Raw genomic sequence first — 15,834 nt, 5'->3', positions numbered from 1 at the left:
GAGGTAGGGTTTAGTCTGGCTTGCTACACCCACTACTCTAAATATAAACCACTACAGTACTTTACCACTACTATCTCGTCGGTTAAGGATGCTCTGTAACACCTTTTCATTAGCGATTTGTTATTGGATACTGTTGGTTAATACCTATTTTACCACCAATATCTAGGCTCTCATCTCGGCCAACAAAGCTTCCTAACACTTTTTGCTTAGCGTCTTATTTTTGGATAGGGGTGGTTCATACCGGCGTCTGTATTGTTGATGTAGAGTATGGTGATAGAACGATTTAAGTAACACTGAAGAGGACGGCAAGCTGTCACAAGCAAAATAAAGCGCCTTCGAAGAGTAACTACGAAGCTTCCTTATCCGACAAGAATACGGGTGGGATTCTCAGACAGTTACTATCAATACCCTGTCGTAACTTAAGACATGTACTTCACAGGAAGAAATAGACAAGGGAAGATTTTTTCACCCCTTTCCCTGATCAACCAGCAGAATAACGTCATAATTAGTTTTCATTTCCGTCTCGTAGCTGAGAATTATTTATTTTATGTTGAATTAATTGGTCATCTCTCTCTCTCTCTCTCTCTCTCTCTCCAAAAAAAAAAAAAAAAAAATCCGAGGGAGGCGTTAGTGGTGGGCGAGGTATATATATATATATATATATATATATATATATATATATATATATATATATATTTATGGGCGTTAGTGGTGGGAAGGTAATATATATATATATATATATATATATATATATATTTATATATATGGGCGTTAGTGGTGGGGAGGTATATATATATATATATATATATATATATATATATATATATATATGTACTGCTTGCGCTAGTTATAAAATAATATACTGCACCACTAGTTATGAAACAATGCATTATTAGTATTATCTTTACCATTTGTAGTTGTAGTAGTAGTAGTAGTTGCAGTAGTCAGCACCACTAGATATAAAACAATGGATCACTCTTAGATCTTTAGTAGAAAAGTTTCTAGAGAAGGGAAAGAAGTTGTATGCGGCCTTCATGGATTTGGAGAAAGCATATGACAGGGTGGATAGACAAGGGTTGTGGAAAGTATTAAGAATATATGGAGTAGACGGGAAGTTGTTCAATGCTGCAAAGGGTATGTATGAGGTTGCTAATGCTGCAGTGCGTGTGGTGTGGATAGTGAACTGGAGAGAATTTTTCTATTTGAAGGTTAGGGTTGAAACAGGGATGTGTTATGTCTCCACGATTGTTCAATCTGTTCATGGATGGGGTTATAAAAGAGATATAAGGTAGGGCAGTGGATGTTGGAATGGCCCTAAGGGAGAGGGCAGTGTTTGGAAACTCCCTGTACTGTTGTTTGCGGATGATACTGTGTTGTTAAGTGAAGACAAAGGGGAGCTGCAAGGCTTGGTAGATGAGTCTAGGAGAGTGTGTAAGAAACGGAATCTAAAGGTGAATGTAGGGAAGAGTAAAGTTATGGTTTTCTAGAGAAGTGAAGTCAGTGAATGTACAGTGAGGTTCTTTGAGGAGGAAATGGAAAATGTGAGTACGTTTAAGTACTTGAGTAGTGTGATGAATAAGGATGGAAGTTTGGAGTGTGAAGTGCTTGAAAGGGTACGATAAGGAAGAAAGGTTGCTGCTTCCTTGAAAGCAGTGATAAGAAACAGGGAAGTGAGCATGGAAGTAAAAAGGTTACTATTTGACAGTATTGTAATACCAACACTAACGTGTGGAAGTGAAGCTTGGACCTTGTTGGAGGGACACAAGTCAAGAGTGAGAGCAGTGGAATTAGTTATTTGAGAGGAGCATGTGGAGTCACTTGGAGAGACAGACTGACAAATGAGGATATAAAGGAGCGTTATGGTGTGGATGGGGATGTGATAGGAAGCGTTAGGAGAAACACGCTGAGGTGGTTGACCATGTGGAGAAGATGAAGAGTGAGAGACTGACGAGGTGTATGTGAGTGAGATGGACGGGGAGAGAGGGAGGGGGAGGCCAAGGATGAGATGAGGGGATGGAGTCCAGAGGTATATGAGAAAGGGGTGTGTGAGCTGGGAGCAGGGCAGTGAAATGGCAGGGGACGGCGACGTGGAGGCGATTTGTTTGTGGCCACCCCGAATGGGATTAAGGCGTCTAGCAATAGATAGATTATTGTTAGTAGTAGTAGTGGTAGTAGTAGTATCAATAGTAGTAGTAGTAGTTGTTGTTGTTGTTGTTGTTGTTCGCATAGCCTCAGGCTCATATGAACGTGGACCTAATGAACAGCAGGCTGAAACTGTCCTCCTACAGTCCATTGTCCTCATTTTGAGGTATAGAGAAGGAGGTGAGGTACGAATTTACAACCGAGTAATGGAGCCGCCCAGTTATATCAGTGCCACCACGTGAAGGTGACCCTCTCTGGCAACACCTCTGCGGATATGAAAAGGACGGATAATCTGTTGTTTGAAAAAAGTAAGAGAAGGAAGGATACTCTCTGTTGTTTGAAAAGAGTATGAGAAGGATGGGTTTTCTCTGTAGTTTGAAAAGGGCATGAGAAGGAAGGATATTCTGTTATTTGAAAAGAGTCTGTGATGGAAGGATACATTCTGTTGTTTGAAAAAAGTAAATGAAGGAAGAATACTCTGTTGTTAGAATAGTAGAAGGAAGGTTACCCACTGTTGTTTGAAAAAGTATGAGAAGGGAGGATGCTCTCTGTTGATTGAAAAGAGTACGGGAAGGAAGGATAGGCCTACTCTGTAGTGTGATGAGTATGTGAAGGAAGGATACTCTCTGCTGAGTCAGTTTGCTGGTGCTGGCGTGGGTGCGGCAGTGGAGGCAGGAAATAATGAATAAATAATGTGAGTTAGACGCTAATAGTGCTGACTGAGCTGTGATTGCAACACACACACACAAAGAAAAAAATCTCCCGGTGAAGTGTAACAGAAAATTTTCAAAAACTATATTAGCTTGGGCCCGTATTCTCCCTAGCACCTGTTCCTCAACGATTTATCATTGGATGTGGCTTGCTGATATACTTTTGTACTTTACTTATCAAGAGTATGGTACAGAGTATGGTGATATTAGAATGATGAGCCACGGAAAGGGAAGATAGTAACAAATAACAAGCAAAATAAATCGTTTAAGAAGAGGTGTTAGGGAGCTTCTTTAACCTGTTTTCTGCAGAGAGATCAGGGACAGGAGTACAAAATCTTCCTTTTTCTAATTCTTCCTGTAAAAACATATGTGAGTTACAACAGAAAAAAGATTAAATGATTGGATAATGTTTACAAAACCTTTATACCAGATACCTAAGAAAGAATAACGGGAATCAATTCATTGCACAGTTCTAAGTCAACATTCACCTGTGTCATTTTTGCAAATGAAAAGTAAGCGAGATATTGTGGAGTCTCAAATGTGTGCTGTGCTGACGGTTTGCCTACGTTTCGTATGGTTCAGATTCAGCAATTCAGAGGGCTGGAAGTGAGTATTTTGTTTTCAGACTTAAAACCAGATTCAAGATGAACTCCGTTGATGACTAAGGGTAAGACTGGAAACTGATCTTAGTTAGGATGGAATGATATGGATCCAGGTTAGGTTAAGTGGTGTTTGACTAGTTTAATCCCTAAAATGGCTTGAAATTCGCCAGCTTATTTTCTCCATTAAAATGAACTAACTTGAGGAAAATGTTTACAAAGCTATAACACAACATTAGAGAACCATCAATATCTTCCATATTTTAATGTCAAACCAGAAAGTTGATTTAGAACTGTGCAACGGATTGATTCCCGTTATAGGAATCTTGTGTTATCGTTTTGTAAACATTTACCATATGTTTACGTATCCCACCCCTGCAGTGAACCCACTCACCTGAGCAGTGAGGTCAAGGGGCTGCAGGGGCCCATCTAGCGTCTCTTGCGTGTTGGACGCATCTTGGTCACCAGCAGCAACCTCATCCAGTGAAGTTTCATTAGATGGTAACGGAGGCGCTGTTGGTGGAAAGGTTAGTAGCAGTACTTGTTTTAGTAGTAGCAGCTGTAGTAGCACAGCCCATTCAGATTCTTCTAAGAGCCTTAAACTTTTAAAAGCGGGCAGCTGAAAGGCTGTCTGAGTACATTCATTATTGATGATGATCCTTAAATTTTTATTACTGTATTTGGGTTACTGTAACAGGTACTGACGATAATATCGTTTATACTGTATATACTTATTTGCATCGGTTAATTAAAAATGATGCCTTGACGGCCATGCCACGTTGAGTACACCGCTTCCCGTTCGATCAGCGAAGTTAAGCAACGTTGGGTCTGGTTAGTACTTGGATGGGTGACCGCCTGGAAACACCAGATGCTGTTGGCATCCCTACGTCAAGTGGGGTTGGTGGAGGATTAGTGCCCCTCCCTGTAAAACAATTAACTCTAAGCCCTTGGCCACCCTGTCTGGGATACATGGCGTCTGGCAATGAATGAATGATTATTAATCTTCACCTACTACGTATATGGAGCATTGTTTTTGCAAGTATTATTAGTCTCCACCTACTAAATAGGAGCAGACTTTTGTTTTCGTTGGTACTATCATTCTCGCCTCATAGTCACACAACGATTCCACAAGAACTGGAGACTGCACGTGGAATCTGAAGGGCCATGTTATGTGTCCTGGCTTGGGTCATTGCTGATAGAAAAAATATCCAAATCTCCCCAGTGGGGTCAAGATCATTGTAAGAAGCAGTAGCAGACGCATGTGTTCTTCAGCACCTTTGTCTTCAGAGCCCTTGGTGATGTTACACAAGAAGTTACCTTAGGGTCTTCAAATCTTATTAATAGTATACATACCTTATTATACAGTACTATACAGTGAAGCCTCCTTATTTTGGCTACACAATAAGAATAGGTAGCTAATTATTATTAAGCAGGCCTCAGAGTCTCGCAACGATTCCAGGAGAACCAGAAACTGCACAAGGAATCTGAAGGGCCCAGGTTATGTGTCCTGGCATGGACCACCGCTAATAGAAAAAAAAATCCAAATATCCCCAATGGGGTCAAGATCATTGTAAGAAACAGCAGCAAACACATGCATTCTTTGACACCTTTGTCAGATCACTTGCTGATGTATACAAGAAGCTACCTTAGGGTCTCCAGATCTTGTTTATATTACTTATATCTAAAAACACTGTGTAGATTCCTTATTGTGGCAGCAAAATGAAAATAAACAGCTAATTATTATTATTCCGGCCTCAGAGTCTCCTTACGATTCCAGGACGACCAGAGAAACCATAACAACAAGACACCTGAAGAGTCCAGGTTATGTGTCCTGGCATGGACCGTTGCTGATACCAAAAAAATATCCAGATCTCCCCAGTGAGGTCAAGGTCACTAAGAAACAGTAGATGGAGACTAGTGACTGTCTGTAGGACAGTTACAGGGTTCTGGTTATTCTCTGAGATAGCCTGTGGTCAAAAATTTCGAACTACTCTGGTAGACAGAGAAGTCACTTGATTCTACAGTAAACCCTAAAGTACTGTGACAGACGATCGTCAGTTTCCAAGATTACCATGTAGAGTCATATGACTGACGATCAGAGAAGGTCTGTTAAAAACTGCCGAACACTAAGCCAGCCCCTTTTATGACGTAAATGATTTCTACCCAATCAGAACTAGGGGATGAGATGGTGAGAAGGAAGATCCCACCCCCTCACCAGGTCTGTGGTGGGGACCCTTCCCCAGCCACTTCTCCACCTCCCTCTGACTGATTGGATACAGCCTGCACTGTCCCCTCCCACCCACACTATTCACTAATACCACATCTATATTACATGGGGGTATCTCATGCCCCCTTACCCCCCCGAACCCCCCCTCCTCTACCTCCTTCCACCCCACTTTATATCGAATGATGCGACAATCTCCCTGCTATAATGGCTTTGTGTGTTTCCTCCAGCCATAATACCCCCCACACCACCTCCCCCACATTGGGGTGTTTCTCTTCCCCCCTCATCCCCACCAGATACCTCCCACCCCACCTCCACCTTCCTCCCTCCCTATCCTTTGTCCAGAATATGACGCGATATATTCCCTGCCATGATCAACCTGTGTCTGTCTACTTTCACCAATTTTTTTTTTTTTTTTTGCCTTTTATTAGTACTCTCATGCTAACTCCTGCACCTAATTTCATCGACTGAAACATTTTACATTGATTTCTTTGATTCTGATAAGGTTCTGTGTCGAAAAGTAGGTTTTTGCCTAATTTTTCGAGTTGGGAAAAAACTTTTTTTGCCTTTTTTTTTTTTTTTTTTTTTTTTACTCATGTTGATCCCTACACTTAGTTTCATCAACAGAAACATATTTACACTGATTTCATTGATTTTGTTAAGTTTCTGTAGGGAAAATTAGGTTTCTGCCAAGTTTTTGGTTTGCTACCTAACTGCCAGGAGGACTTTCATAATCTAGGACAGGCGATTTTTGCAGTAACCATTAGGCCTAGGGACTGAGATTTGGCTTTTTTCAGGTGTGTAAATTCAAGCTCTTCAAATCTGTAAGAAAACAAAAAATTACCCTCATAAAAGTTGAGAAATCGAACCCAAATCACAGCTGAGGTGGAACATTGCATTAGAAAAATGTGGTCTTTAGGGGTTAACCCTCAATCGCTGGGCTATTTTTAATGCAGCCATCACCTCATAATGGGCAATTTCCCGGAAATAGCTTGTATCTAGGAGAGTAAAGCACTTAGGGAAACAAATTAAAGACCGTATTACTCACCAATTCTTCCTCTTGCAAATGAAAGTAGCCCCAAGTCTAGGCCATTGCGCTGATGGGTAATGATGTGAGGAAGAGAACTAATTTTCGGAGCGAGAGCAGAACATGTTCTTGCATCTGCCTGCAGCATTGACTATGGCTTTGCTCGCAACATGATAACGTCTCCTCTGCTGGATAAACTAGACACTGTTTCATCCAAGGAATGCCTTAAGCACAATCACTGAGCCCTTTTCTAATACCCTTGGAAAGAGGATTGGCAGGAATGGATGATGCAATTGGCTTCAGGCGTCATGGATGGATTCAGACAAATAGGAACCTGAAAACTTTGTTGTACGCTTGGCAAAAGCACAGGACAGACTGATTCTTGCATGTGTGCTATGGAGGGACCCCCTCCCTACCCTTTAATGCCGAGATGAAATGGCGGCCAATTCTTATGGTGACGGAAAGACACTTGCATGTATAGCTGCTACCCGGTGGCCCTGTAGCACCTCAATTGTGATGAGTATACAGTAGATATTACCCGGTGGATAGTGGTTAAGAGTAAAGCTAGAGTCACCAACCTTGGTGGATAGATCTTGATGACCTAATATGACATGCAGGTGACCAGTGACCTTGACCTCAAGGTCCGTTTATAGCTGGGCTTCAAAAGGGCAAGGGATATCATTATTGGTCTCCACCTACTACAGAGGTGGAGACTATTGTTTTTGCAGGTAATATTATTATTCCCACTTCAGACTCTCGCAATAATTCCAGGAGAACTGGAGACTGCATGAGGAAACTGAAGGGTCCAGGTTATGAGTCCTGGCATGGACCATTGCTGATGGAGGAAAAAAATACCAAATCCTCTACCCGCAGTGGAAGGGCATTTCAGAATGAGTCATATAAATATTATATTGTAGAGAGATAAGTTAGTCATGTCCACTGGAGATTTCAATATGACCTGCACAAGGAAGCAAAAGGGCACAGGTTATGTGTACGGGCATGGTCCATTACTAATAGGAAAAAAAATATCGAAATCCCCCCAACGAGGTCAGTGTCATTTTAAGGAACAGTAGCAGACACATGCATTCTTCGACACCTTTGTCAGATCCCTTGTTGATGTTACACGAGAAATTACATTAGGGTCTTCAGATAGTGTTTATGTTACATATACCTTACCACACGGTGAAGCTTCCTTATTGTGGCTACACAATATAAATATGTAACAATTAGTCTGCATCTGCTTCATAGATGGAGACTGTTGTTTCAGATGGTAATATTATTATTATTAGTCTTGCCTCTGGGCAGTGCAATGATTCCAGGAGAACAGGAGACCGCAAAAGAAATCTGAAGGGCCCAGGTCGTGTCCTGGCATGGCCCAATGCTGATAGAAACAAAACATCCAAACCTCCATAGTAGGGTCAAGCTCACTGTAAGAAACAGTAGCAGACACATGTGTACTTCGACACGTTTGTCATATCCCTTGTTGATGTTACACAAGAAGTTACCTTGGAATCCTCAGATCTTCTTTATAGTATACATACCTTACCACACTGCAAAGCTTCCTTATTGCTGCTACACAATAAAAATGCATAATTACTTATTCTTAGTCCAGCTTCAGTCGCCCAACAATTCCAGGAAAAACGGAGACTGCACAAGGAATCTCAAGGACCTAAATTATAGGCCGTGGCATGGGAAATTGCTGTAGGAAAAAAAATCAAATCTTTCCAATGAGGTCAAGGCCACTAAGAAACTGTAGGTGGAGACTAGTGATTGTTCTTAGAACTGTTAAGGAGTTCTAGTTATTCCCTACCTACTACATAGGTGGAGACTTTTGTTTTCACTGGTATTGTTATTATTCTCACCTCAGAGTCTCACAATGATTCCATGAGAACCAGAGATTTTGCAAGGAATCTGATGGGCCCAGGTTATGTGTCCTGGCATGGGCTATTGCTGAGAGGAAAAAAAATATCTGAATCTCCCCAATGTGGTCAACATCATAAAAAGAAAAAAATTGCAGACATAAGCATTCTTCAACACCTTTGTCAGATCCTCTGTTGATGTTACAAAAGAAGTTACCTTAGGGGCTTCACATCTTCATCATACTACATGCACCTAACCACATGATGATTCTTCCTTATTTTGGCTACACAATCACTCATAACTGATTGCTATTACTCCAGCCTTAGAGTCTACCGACAATTCCAGGAGAGCCGACCCCCCCCATGGGCAGCCACCATGTCGTAGTGGGGGGACTTGCATGCCTCTGTGATCCCACAAGCCTGGGCGTGGATGTAACGACATCAGGCAGGGTTTCCCATGCGGGTAAGGTTGTGAGTGAGGAGTCTGACTAAGCGCTGTCCGAAAAGTAGGTTACTCATATGGGTCATCGGTGCCGCCCACCAGGGGGGTCACCTTGGTGTTGTCCTGAGTTGGTTGGTTGGGTATCTGGGCTGGGAGGTGTTTGGTGGGAGCAAACTGGTGGGAGCAAACTTTCACATCACGGGGTGTCCTTTTCGGGTCACCCTCTGGGAACGAGGTACCCCGCTCCCATCAGACCGCGCTCAGTCCCATCACTCCCTGGTAGGTGGTTTCCCTTGGCTCATGGTGCCATTTTATCTCTAACTAATGTATATATGGACACATCAAACCTTTTTTCAACCACTCGTGTGGTTAGTGACCAGCCGCACGAGTTGGCATCACCTGGTCACTCTCTTGGCAATGACCCTGTACCCTCCGGGTCATCTGCCAAAACTGCGAATCCAGATGTTCCTTCTATTGAGCTGTTACCTGGTGTCTTTGTGGAACACTATTATACAAAATACATAGTCCTCAAAACGGAAGATGGAACTTCAGATTCACAGTGGTCTAGTTACAGCATGTGGATTTACCCCCAAGGTCTCCTTGCAGGGTGATGGTTCTCTATTGCTAGAAGCCAGGAATGAAGAGAAGAGTTCAGGCATCCAGTCTCTTACTATGGTTGCCAGTTTTCCAGTATCTGCCTAATTAGTCCTGTGGGGTTGTGTATTCTCGGGACTTGGTCTTCTATTCTGATTCTTCCCTCTTGGAGGGGCTGGCTCCTCAGGGAGTCGTAGCAGTACAGAGCATTATGAAGAAAGTTGATGGGGTTTTAACCCCCACGTCCAGTCTTATCTTGACATCTGATCGCCTTACTTTGCTGGAAGTTGTCACTGCTGCATGGTGGAAACTTAAGGTTAAACCTTATGTTCCCCAAGCTAGAAGGTGCTATTATTGTCAAAGGTTTGGTCATGTTCATTGTTCTTGCAGGCAGGAAGCATCTGGCCTTCCTGAGGTTTGCGAAAATTGTGGTGGAGTCTCTCATGATATGGTAGATTGTTCTCAACCCTCTAAATGTTTGAACTGTGGAGGAGCTCATGCGGCCTCCTCAAGGGATTGCAATGTATACAAGTTTGAGTATGAGATAATTTCTGTCCTAACGAAGGAGAAAATTTCCTTTTCTGAGGCAAAGGCCAGGGTAAGGGGGAGGTTCATTCGCGCTGGAATTACCTTTCTGGTGCTTTGTCTTGCCCTAAATCTACCCTTGCCGTCATACAATGCCCCATCAAATTCTCGGGGTTCTACTTCCCGGGGGTTCCACTGAGGGGGTGCAGCCTGGAAGCGGCTGTGCTTCCTCTGGGGAGGTACCTCATGTTTCTGGGGGTGTCCCCTCTGGGGTGGTGCTTCCAGCATCTGGGAGTGCCTCCCCCATCCCAGTTCCTCCGGTTCTTCCTGTGACAAACACCCGTGTCGATGCTATGTCTTGCTTTGACCCATCCAAAATTTCCTTATGTCTTTCCTGTGCTTGACAAGCGTCGCCGTGGCTCCTCAGAGTGCTCAGAGAGTGAAACACTGCTACCAAAGATCTCTGCAGTGGAGCCCACTACTCCTCCTCCTTGGGATGCTCAGGGGTTGGGATGAGTGTAGGCTGGGGATGGCGTCTCACTGACTGCTCAGCCACCACCAGACAGTGGTGGTGCTCAGGTCATCAATGCACCTGCTCAGCTGCATGAGTCCTTGCCCTCTCAGAGTTCCAGTACTGTGGGATGCGCTACCAATCGTACTGCTTCTCGTGGTGGCACTGCCTGTGCTGTTCCAGCTAGGGCAGCTTGCAGTCCCCTTGCCTAAACATCTCATCCCAACACAGACAAAGACCATTGTCCAACCCTCTACTTCCTCTTCAGCTCGGCGGCACATTGTACACCATAATGGTGCCAGGCAGTACCTTTCTAAGGCAAGTTCTAAACAACAATCTAAATCTGGTTGCTTGTCAGGGGCAAGGTTGTCTCGCCCCTCAACCTAATTCTTCCTTCGCTGTGGGTACTATGGCATTCTCAGCCAGTATATTACAGTGGAATTGTCGAGGGCTGCGTGGCAATTGGGAGGAGCTGCAGACCCTCCTGGCTTATTCCCCTTTGTGTGTGTGTCTCCAGGAAACTCTTGTAGGGTTTGCCACTTCTCATGCACCACCTGGGTACAATGCATTTTACTCAGCGCCAACCCAGGGTCCTGTTGGGGGTGGTGCTGTTTTGGTGAGGGCTGACATCCCTCATCGGCCAGTCCACCTCCAGTCTGACCTCCAATGCTTTGCTGTGCGGTTGTATGCCCACCGCTGGTAACAGTTTGTTCCATTTATTTACTGACAAACACAGCAGTCAGTAGGGTGGAACTTGAGAACCTGCTTGGTGAGTTATCTATGCCCTTTCTTCTCTTTGGGAACCTTAATGGTCGCCACCCTTCGTGGGGTGACTGTCTTGTTAACCAATGTGGGAGTTTGTTGGCATCCTTATTGGAGGATGAGGATCTTGCCTTGTTCAATACTGGGGCATTTACACATTTTCACCCCCAAACAAGTTTAATTACTGCAGTTGACCTCTCTGTCTGCTCTCCTGACTGTCTCCTGGACTTTACTTGGGAGGTTATGGAGGATCTCCATGGAAGTGATCACTTTCCCATCCTCCTTACTGCAGCAGTATCTAGTCCCTGTTCCCGGCTACCGAGGTGGAGATTGGATAAGGCAGACTGGTCCCTTTTCTCTTCTCAGATTTCTATTAACCCGCCCCGTCCCGACGACGTATGGGTACGTCACCACGATTTGCATTTGCCAGTCCCGGCGACGTACCAGTACGTCGTGCAATTGCAAGGTACCTAATTTGCACAATTTTCAATTTTCGCACGTGATTTTTCGTATGTATACACGGGACACCTTCCTCTATTCCTGTACAAGTTACCAAGCAGGGACAATGCCTTACACTGCATAACCTCCCCCCTCCCCCCCTCATGCCATTGTCTTGGCAAAGGACCTGTTACCAGTGACCTGGCTAGTAAAGTTATTCAGGGCCAGAGTGATTCCCCAATCGATGACAATGTGGAGGACAATGTTTACATAGCATTAGAAGAAGAAACAGCCAGAAATAATGATCAGGTAGTGTGGCAAAAATAGGTCAGGTATGGTGATTAGTTAGTGAGTGAAACAATGCTTATAATGCCTTTATTACTGCTGGAAAACCAATATACTGTCATACTACATATACATTCGTACCAAGTAAATAAATAAATACCGTTTATGAGTGGATAAAATAGTTACCCTCCCATAGAACTCGTTTTCTTTGGTGCCAGCATGTTATAAAACCCACTCAGGTAAGGAGGAACTCCTACCTGGATTGGGCACTTTAAACCTCAGGTGAGCGATTTCTCTATGAATTTTCGATGTTTCTCACCAAAAGCGAAGGTTTTAGCCAAAAAAAAAAAAAATCGAAAATACCTCGGGACTGGGGGATGTCGGAGGTGCGGAAAACCTCGGGACGTGACGGGTTAATGTCTCAGTTGAAGACTCCGAATATTGATGAGGCTATTTCATTCCATACCTCTGTTCTACATTCTGCTGCCCTTCATGCTGTTTCTAAAACCTCTGGCATGTAGTGTCCCATGGTGGAATGAGAATTACACTGTTGCTGTACGTGCTAAGAAGTTAGCTTTCTCCCGTTATTTTAGATACAGGACAGAGCATTATCTTGCTGAGTTTGGAAGGGCATGGGCTAAGGCCCATCAGGTACTCAAACAAGCTTGACGGGACTCTTTGATGGCTTGTGTGTCATCTATAAACTTAAAGACGCCAGTGTCTCAGGTGTTGAGGAGGGTGCGAAAGATCTCAGGAAAATTTACTCAAGGCAGGTCCCCCATGCTGATGTCTAATGGTGAGCCTGTTGGTGACCCTGCAGCTGTGGCCGATATTTTTGCGTCTGCTTTTGCAGCGGTCAGTCATAGGGATCCTAGCTCACCAATTTTTGCCAGACAACGAGAGAGAGAGAGGAGGCAAGGGTACTGGACTTCCATTCAGGGAATGTGGAGTCCTACAACCTCCCTTTCTCTTGTCGCGAACTCGAATCTGCCCTTTCCCTCTGCCACGACACCTCACCAGGGCCGGATGATGTTCCCTATGTGATGCTTCGACACCTGGATGATGATGCACTATCCTTTCTCCTCAGCCATTTTAATGGAATCTGGAGGGAATCTTCTCTTCCCACCGCTTGGCGTAAGGCCATTGCCCTGCCATTCCAGAAGCTGAGGAAGGCAGGGTACAGTCCCTTGGAATATTGGCCAATTGCCCTGACATCTACATGTGCAAATTATTTGAGAAAATGATCAACATGCACCTAATATATTTCCTAGAAAGGAATGAATGTCTTTCTCAGTGTCAGTCTGGTTTACGAAAGTGTCGCTCAACAACAGATGCACTTGTCCATCTTGAGACTGCAGCATGTGATGCTTTTGCTAGACAGCAGCATCTGGTGTGCGTTTTCTTTGATCTAGAAAAGGCATATGATACTACATGGCAGTTTGGTATCTTCCAACATCATTCTTTTAGTTTACGTGGTAAGCTACCCCTCTTTATGAAATTTTCTGCGTGACCGTTCATTCAGAGTTAGGGTTGGAGTCACCCTGTCTCCATTGTACCCTGAGGAGGAAGGGTTGTCTCAGGTAAGTGTCCTCAGTGTGACCCTTTTTGCAATAGCATTGGACGGTATTGTGTCCTTTATTCCAGAAGGGGTGTCGGCCTCACTGTATGTTGATAATTTGGCTCTATGGTATGCTGCTTCCCGAATATCCATGGCTGAATGTTGCATGCAGCTCGCTCTGGACAGGGTCTCTTAGTGGGCCACCATGCACGGCTTCCATTTCTTCCCAATAAAGATGGTGGCCTTGCATTTCTGCCGCTTGAGAGAAGTTCACCCTGACCAGATCTCAACTTAAATGGCCACAGTGTGCAATGTGTCGATGAAACAAGGTTTCTCGGACTTGTCTTTGACAGGAGACTGACTTGGGTACCTAATATCATTTCATTACGACTCTCTTGCCTCTATGCCCTGTCTCTTCTAAGGACCCTGTCTCACTTGTCTTGGGGCTCTGACAGAACCATCCTGCCCTGACTTTACCGTGCCTTAGTTAGGAGCAAATTGGACTACGGGTGTGTGGTGTACTCCTTTGCTACTGAGGCACGATTGCAGCCACTAAATTCTGTCCATCATGCTGGGATTCGTGTGTCAACATGAGCTTTCCAGTCCTCCCCAAATGAATGTCTGTCGGTTGATGTGAACTAACCACCGCTGGATCTCCACCGACAGTCTTTAATGGTTAAGTGTTGGGACCACCTTCATCGTCTTCTGGCCTCACTGAGTTGTATGGCTGTCTCTGAGGTCGCTCTTCTCCCCTTTTGAGACCCACCCTTGCTATCCACACCTGTTTGGGTACAGAGTGAGGGCCATGGGGGAGTTGGATGTCCAGTCCTCTCCTGTTTGCCCTGTGCGTGTCCCTCAAGTGGCTCCCTGGCTTCTTCCAGGGGTACAATCATGTGTTTTCTTCCTTGAGAGGAAGGCCTCTCTTTCCTCGCAGGCAGCTTTGTCTTATTTTTTAGAACATGCCTCTGCTCACAATGACTCAATCCCTGTATATACTGATGGCTCAAAATCCCGTGTGGGGACAGGCTTTGGTGTCATTTTTCATGATTTTAGCCATGGTGGGAGTCTCCCTCCTTCTGCATCTGTTTTTACTGCTGAACTTACTGCCATTTTAGTTACAGTTGAATTGATTTTTAGCTTTCCTCCAGCTTCTTTTACCATTTTTAGTGACTCAGCCAGTGTCCTACAAGCTTTGTCTCGTGGCTTCCCATCATATCCCCTAGTCTTGTCTGTCTTGGTGTGGCTCTTCCTGTTATGTAGGCGAGGATACTCTGTACAGCTGTTTTGGGTCCCTGCACATGTGGGGGTCGTGGACAACGAGCGTGCTGACTCTTTAGCGAGAGCTGCTGCCTCTTGCTCTTCCTCTCCTCAATACCATGTCCAATCCGAGGATTTATGTGCAGCCAGCGTGGAGGCTGTCCGTTTCTGTTGGCGGAGGAGGTGGGAAGCAGCAGGGGCGAACACACTTCCCAGCATTCGTAGGAACCAGGGTGATGGAGGGTATATGGGACTGTCCTGACAGTGGGAAACAGCTTTGGCCCATGTCCGGATCAGCCATACTAGGCTTACTCATGGTCTTTTAACGGAGAGGGTGCCCCCTCCCTATTGTGATGACTGTCTGGTTCCTTTGACTGTGCAGCATCTCCTCACCAAATGCCCCAGTCTTAGGGACCTTCGTCAGTGGTACCTTTCTGGGTGCCAAGCCGGTGACGGATCATATCTTCTTTTCTTGGTTCTTGGGGAAGAGGCTTGTGTTATGGGGGGAGGCACCTTCTTTTTTGTGTTGAGTTCTAGCCTTCTCCACAAGATGTAGAGTTTTTCCATATTTTAGTTTGTGTTTTGATGACAATGTTCTAATTTTAACCCATATTTTTCCACCATGTTTTTTCAGCTTTGGTGGTTTCTTTTATTTTTTTATATGTATTGTTCGTTTTTTTATGCATTGTTCATCTCTTTGCGTTTTATCATTTTTTCTATATGCTGACTTTCTTTTAATTTTATGTTCGGCAGGATATGACCTCTGCTGTTGCACCGCCATGTCACATTTTCTTTCATTCACTTATTCATTCATTCCAAGAGAGCCGGAGACTGCGCAAGGAATCTGAAGGGCCCAGGTTATGTGTCCTGGCTTGGATCATTGCTGACAGGAAAAAAACAA

The 15,834-nt window shown here is 44.4% G+C and overlaps 1 protein-coding gene and 1 non-coding gene across 2 annotated transcripts in view; one reads left to right on the top strand and one right to left on the bottom strand.

Annotated features, from left to right (window-relative positions):
• Window positions 1-15,834, bottom strand: part of LOC145406141 (nephrin-like) — a 199,006-nt gene that overhangs the window by 15,096 nt on the left and 168,076 nt on the right. The window contains exons 16-17 of the mRNA XM_080277339.1: window positions 14,367-14,378; window positions 3,846-3,964 (exon numbers count right to left, since the gene is read on the bottom strand). Coding sequence (XP_080133465.1) covers window positions 3,846-3,964; window positions 14,367-14,378 — 131 coding nt within the window. The remainder of the gene's footprint in view (window positions 1-3,845; window positions 3,965-14,366; window positions 14,379-15,834) is intronic.
• Window positions 4,213-4,331, top strand: LOC145406243 (5S ribosomal RNA). Its single transcript, XR_013898518.1, has one exon. It is a non-coding gene; the product is annotated as a 5S ribosomal RNA (ribosomal RNA).

This window comes from Coenobita brevimanus, chromosome 69, assembly GCF_032717465.1.
Source record: "Coenobita brevimanus isolate Jiangsu-jjx chromosome 69, ASM3271746v2, whole genome shotgun sequence".
Classification (NCBI taxonomy): Eukaryota; Metazoa; Arthropoda; class Malacostraca; order Decapoda; family Coenobitidae; genus Coenobita; species Coenobita brevimanus.
The sequence above is the reverse complement of the archived record's forward strand: the minus strand, read 5'-3'. Positions and strand labels throughout refer to the sequence as shown.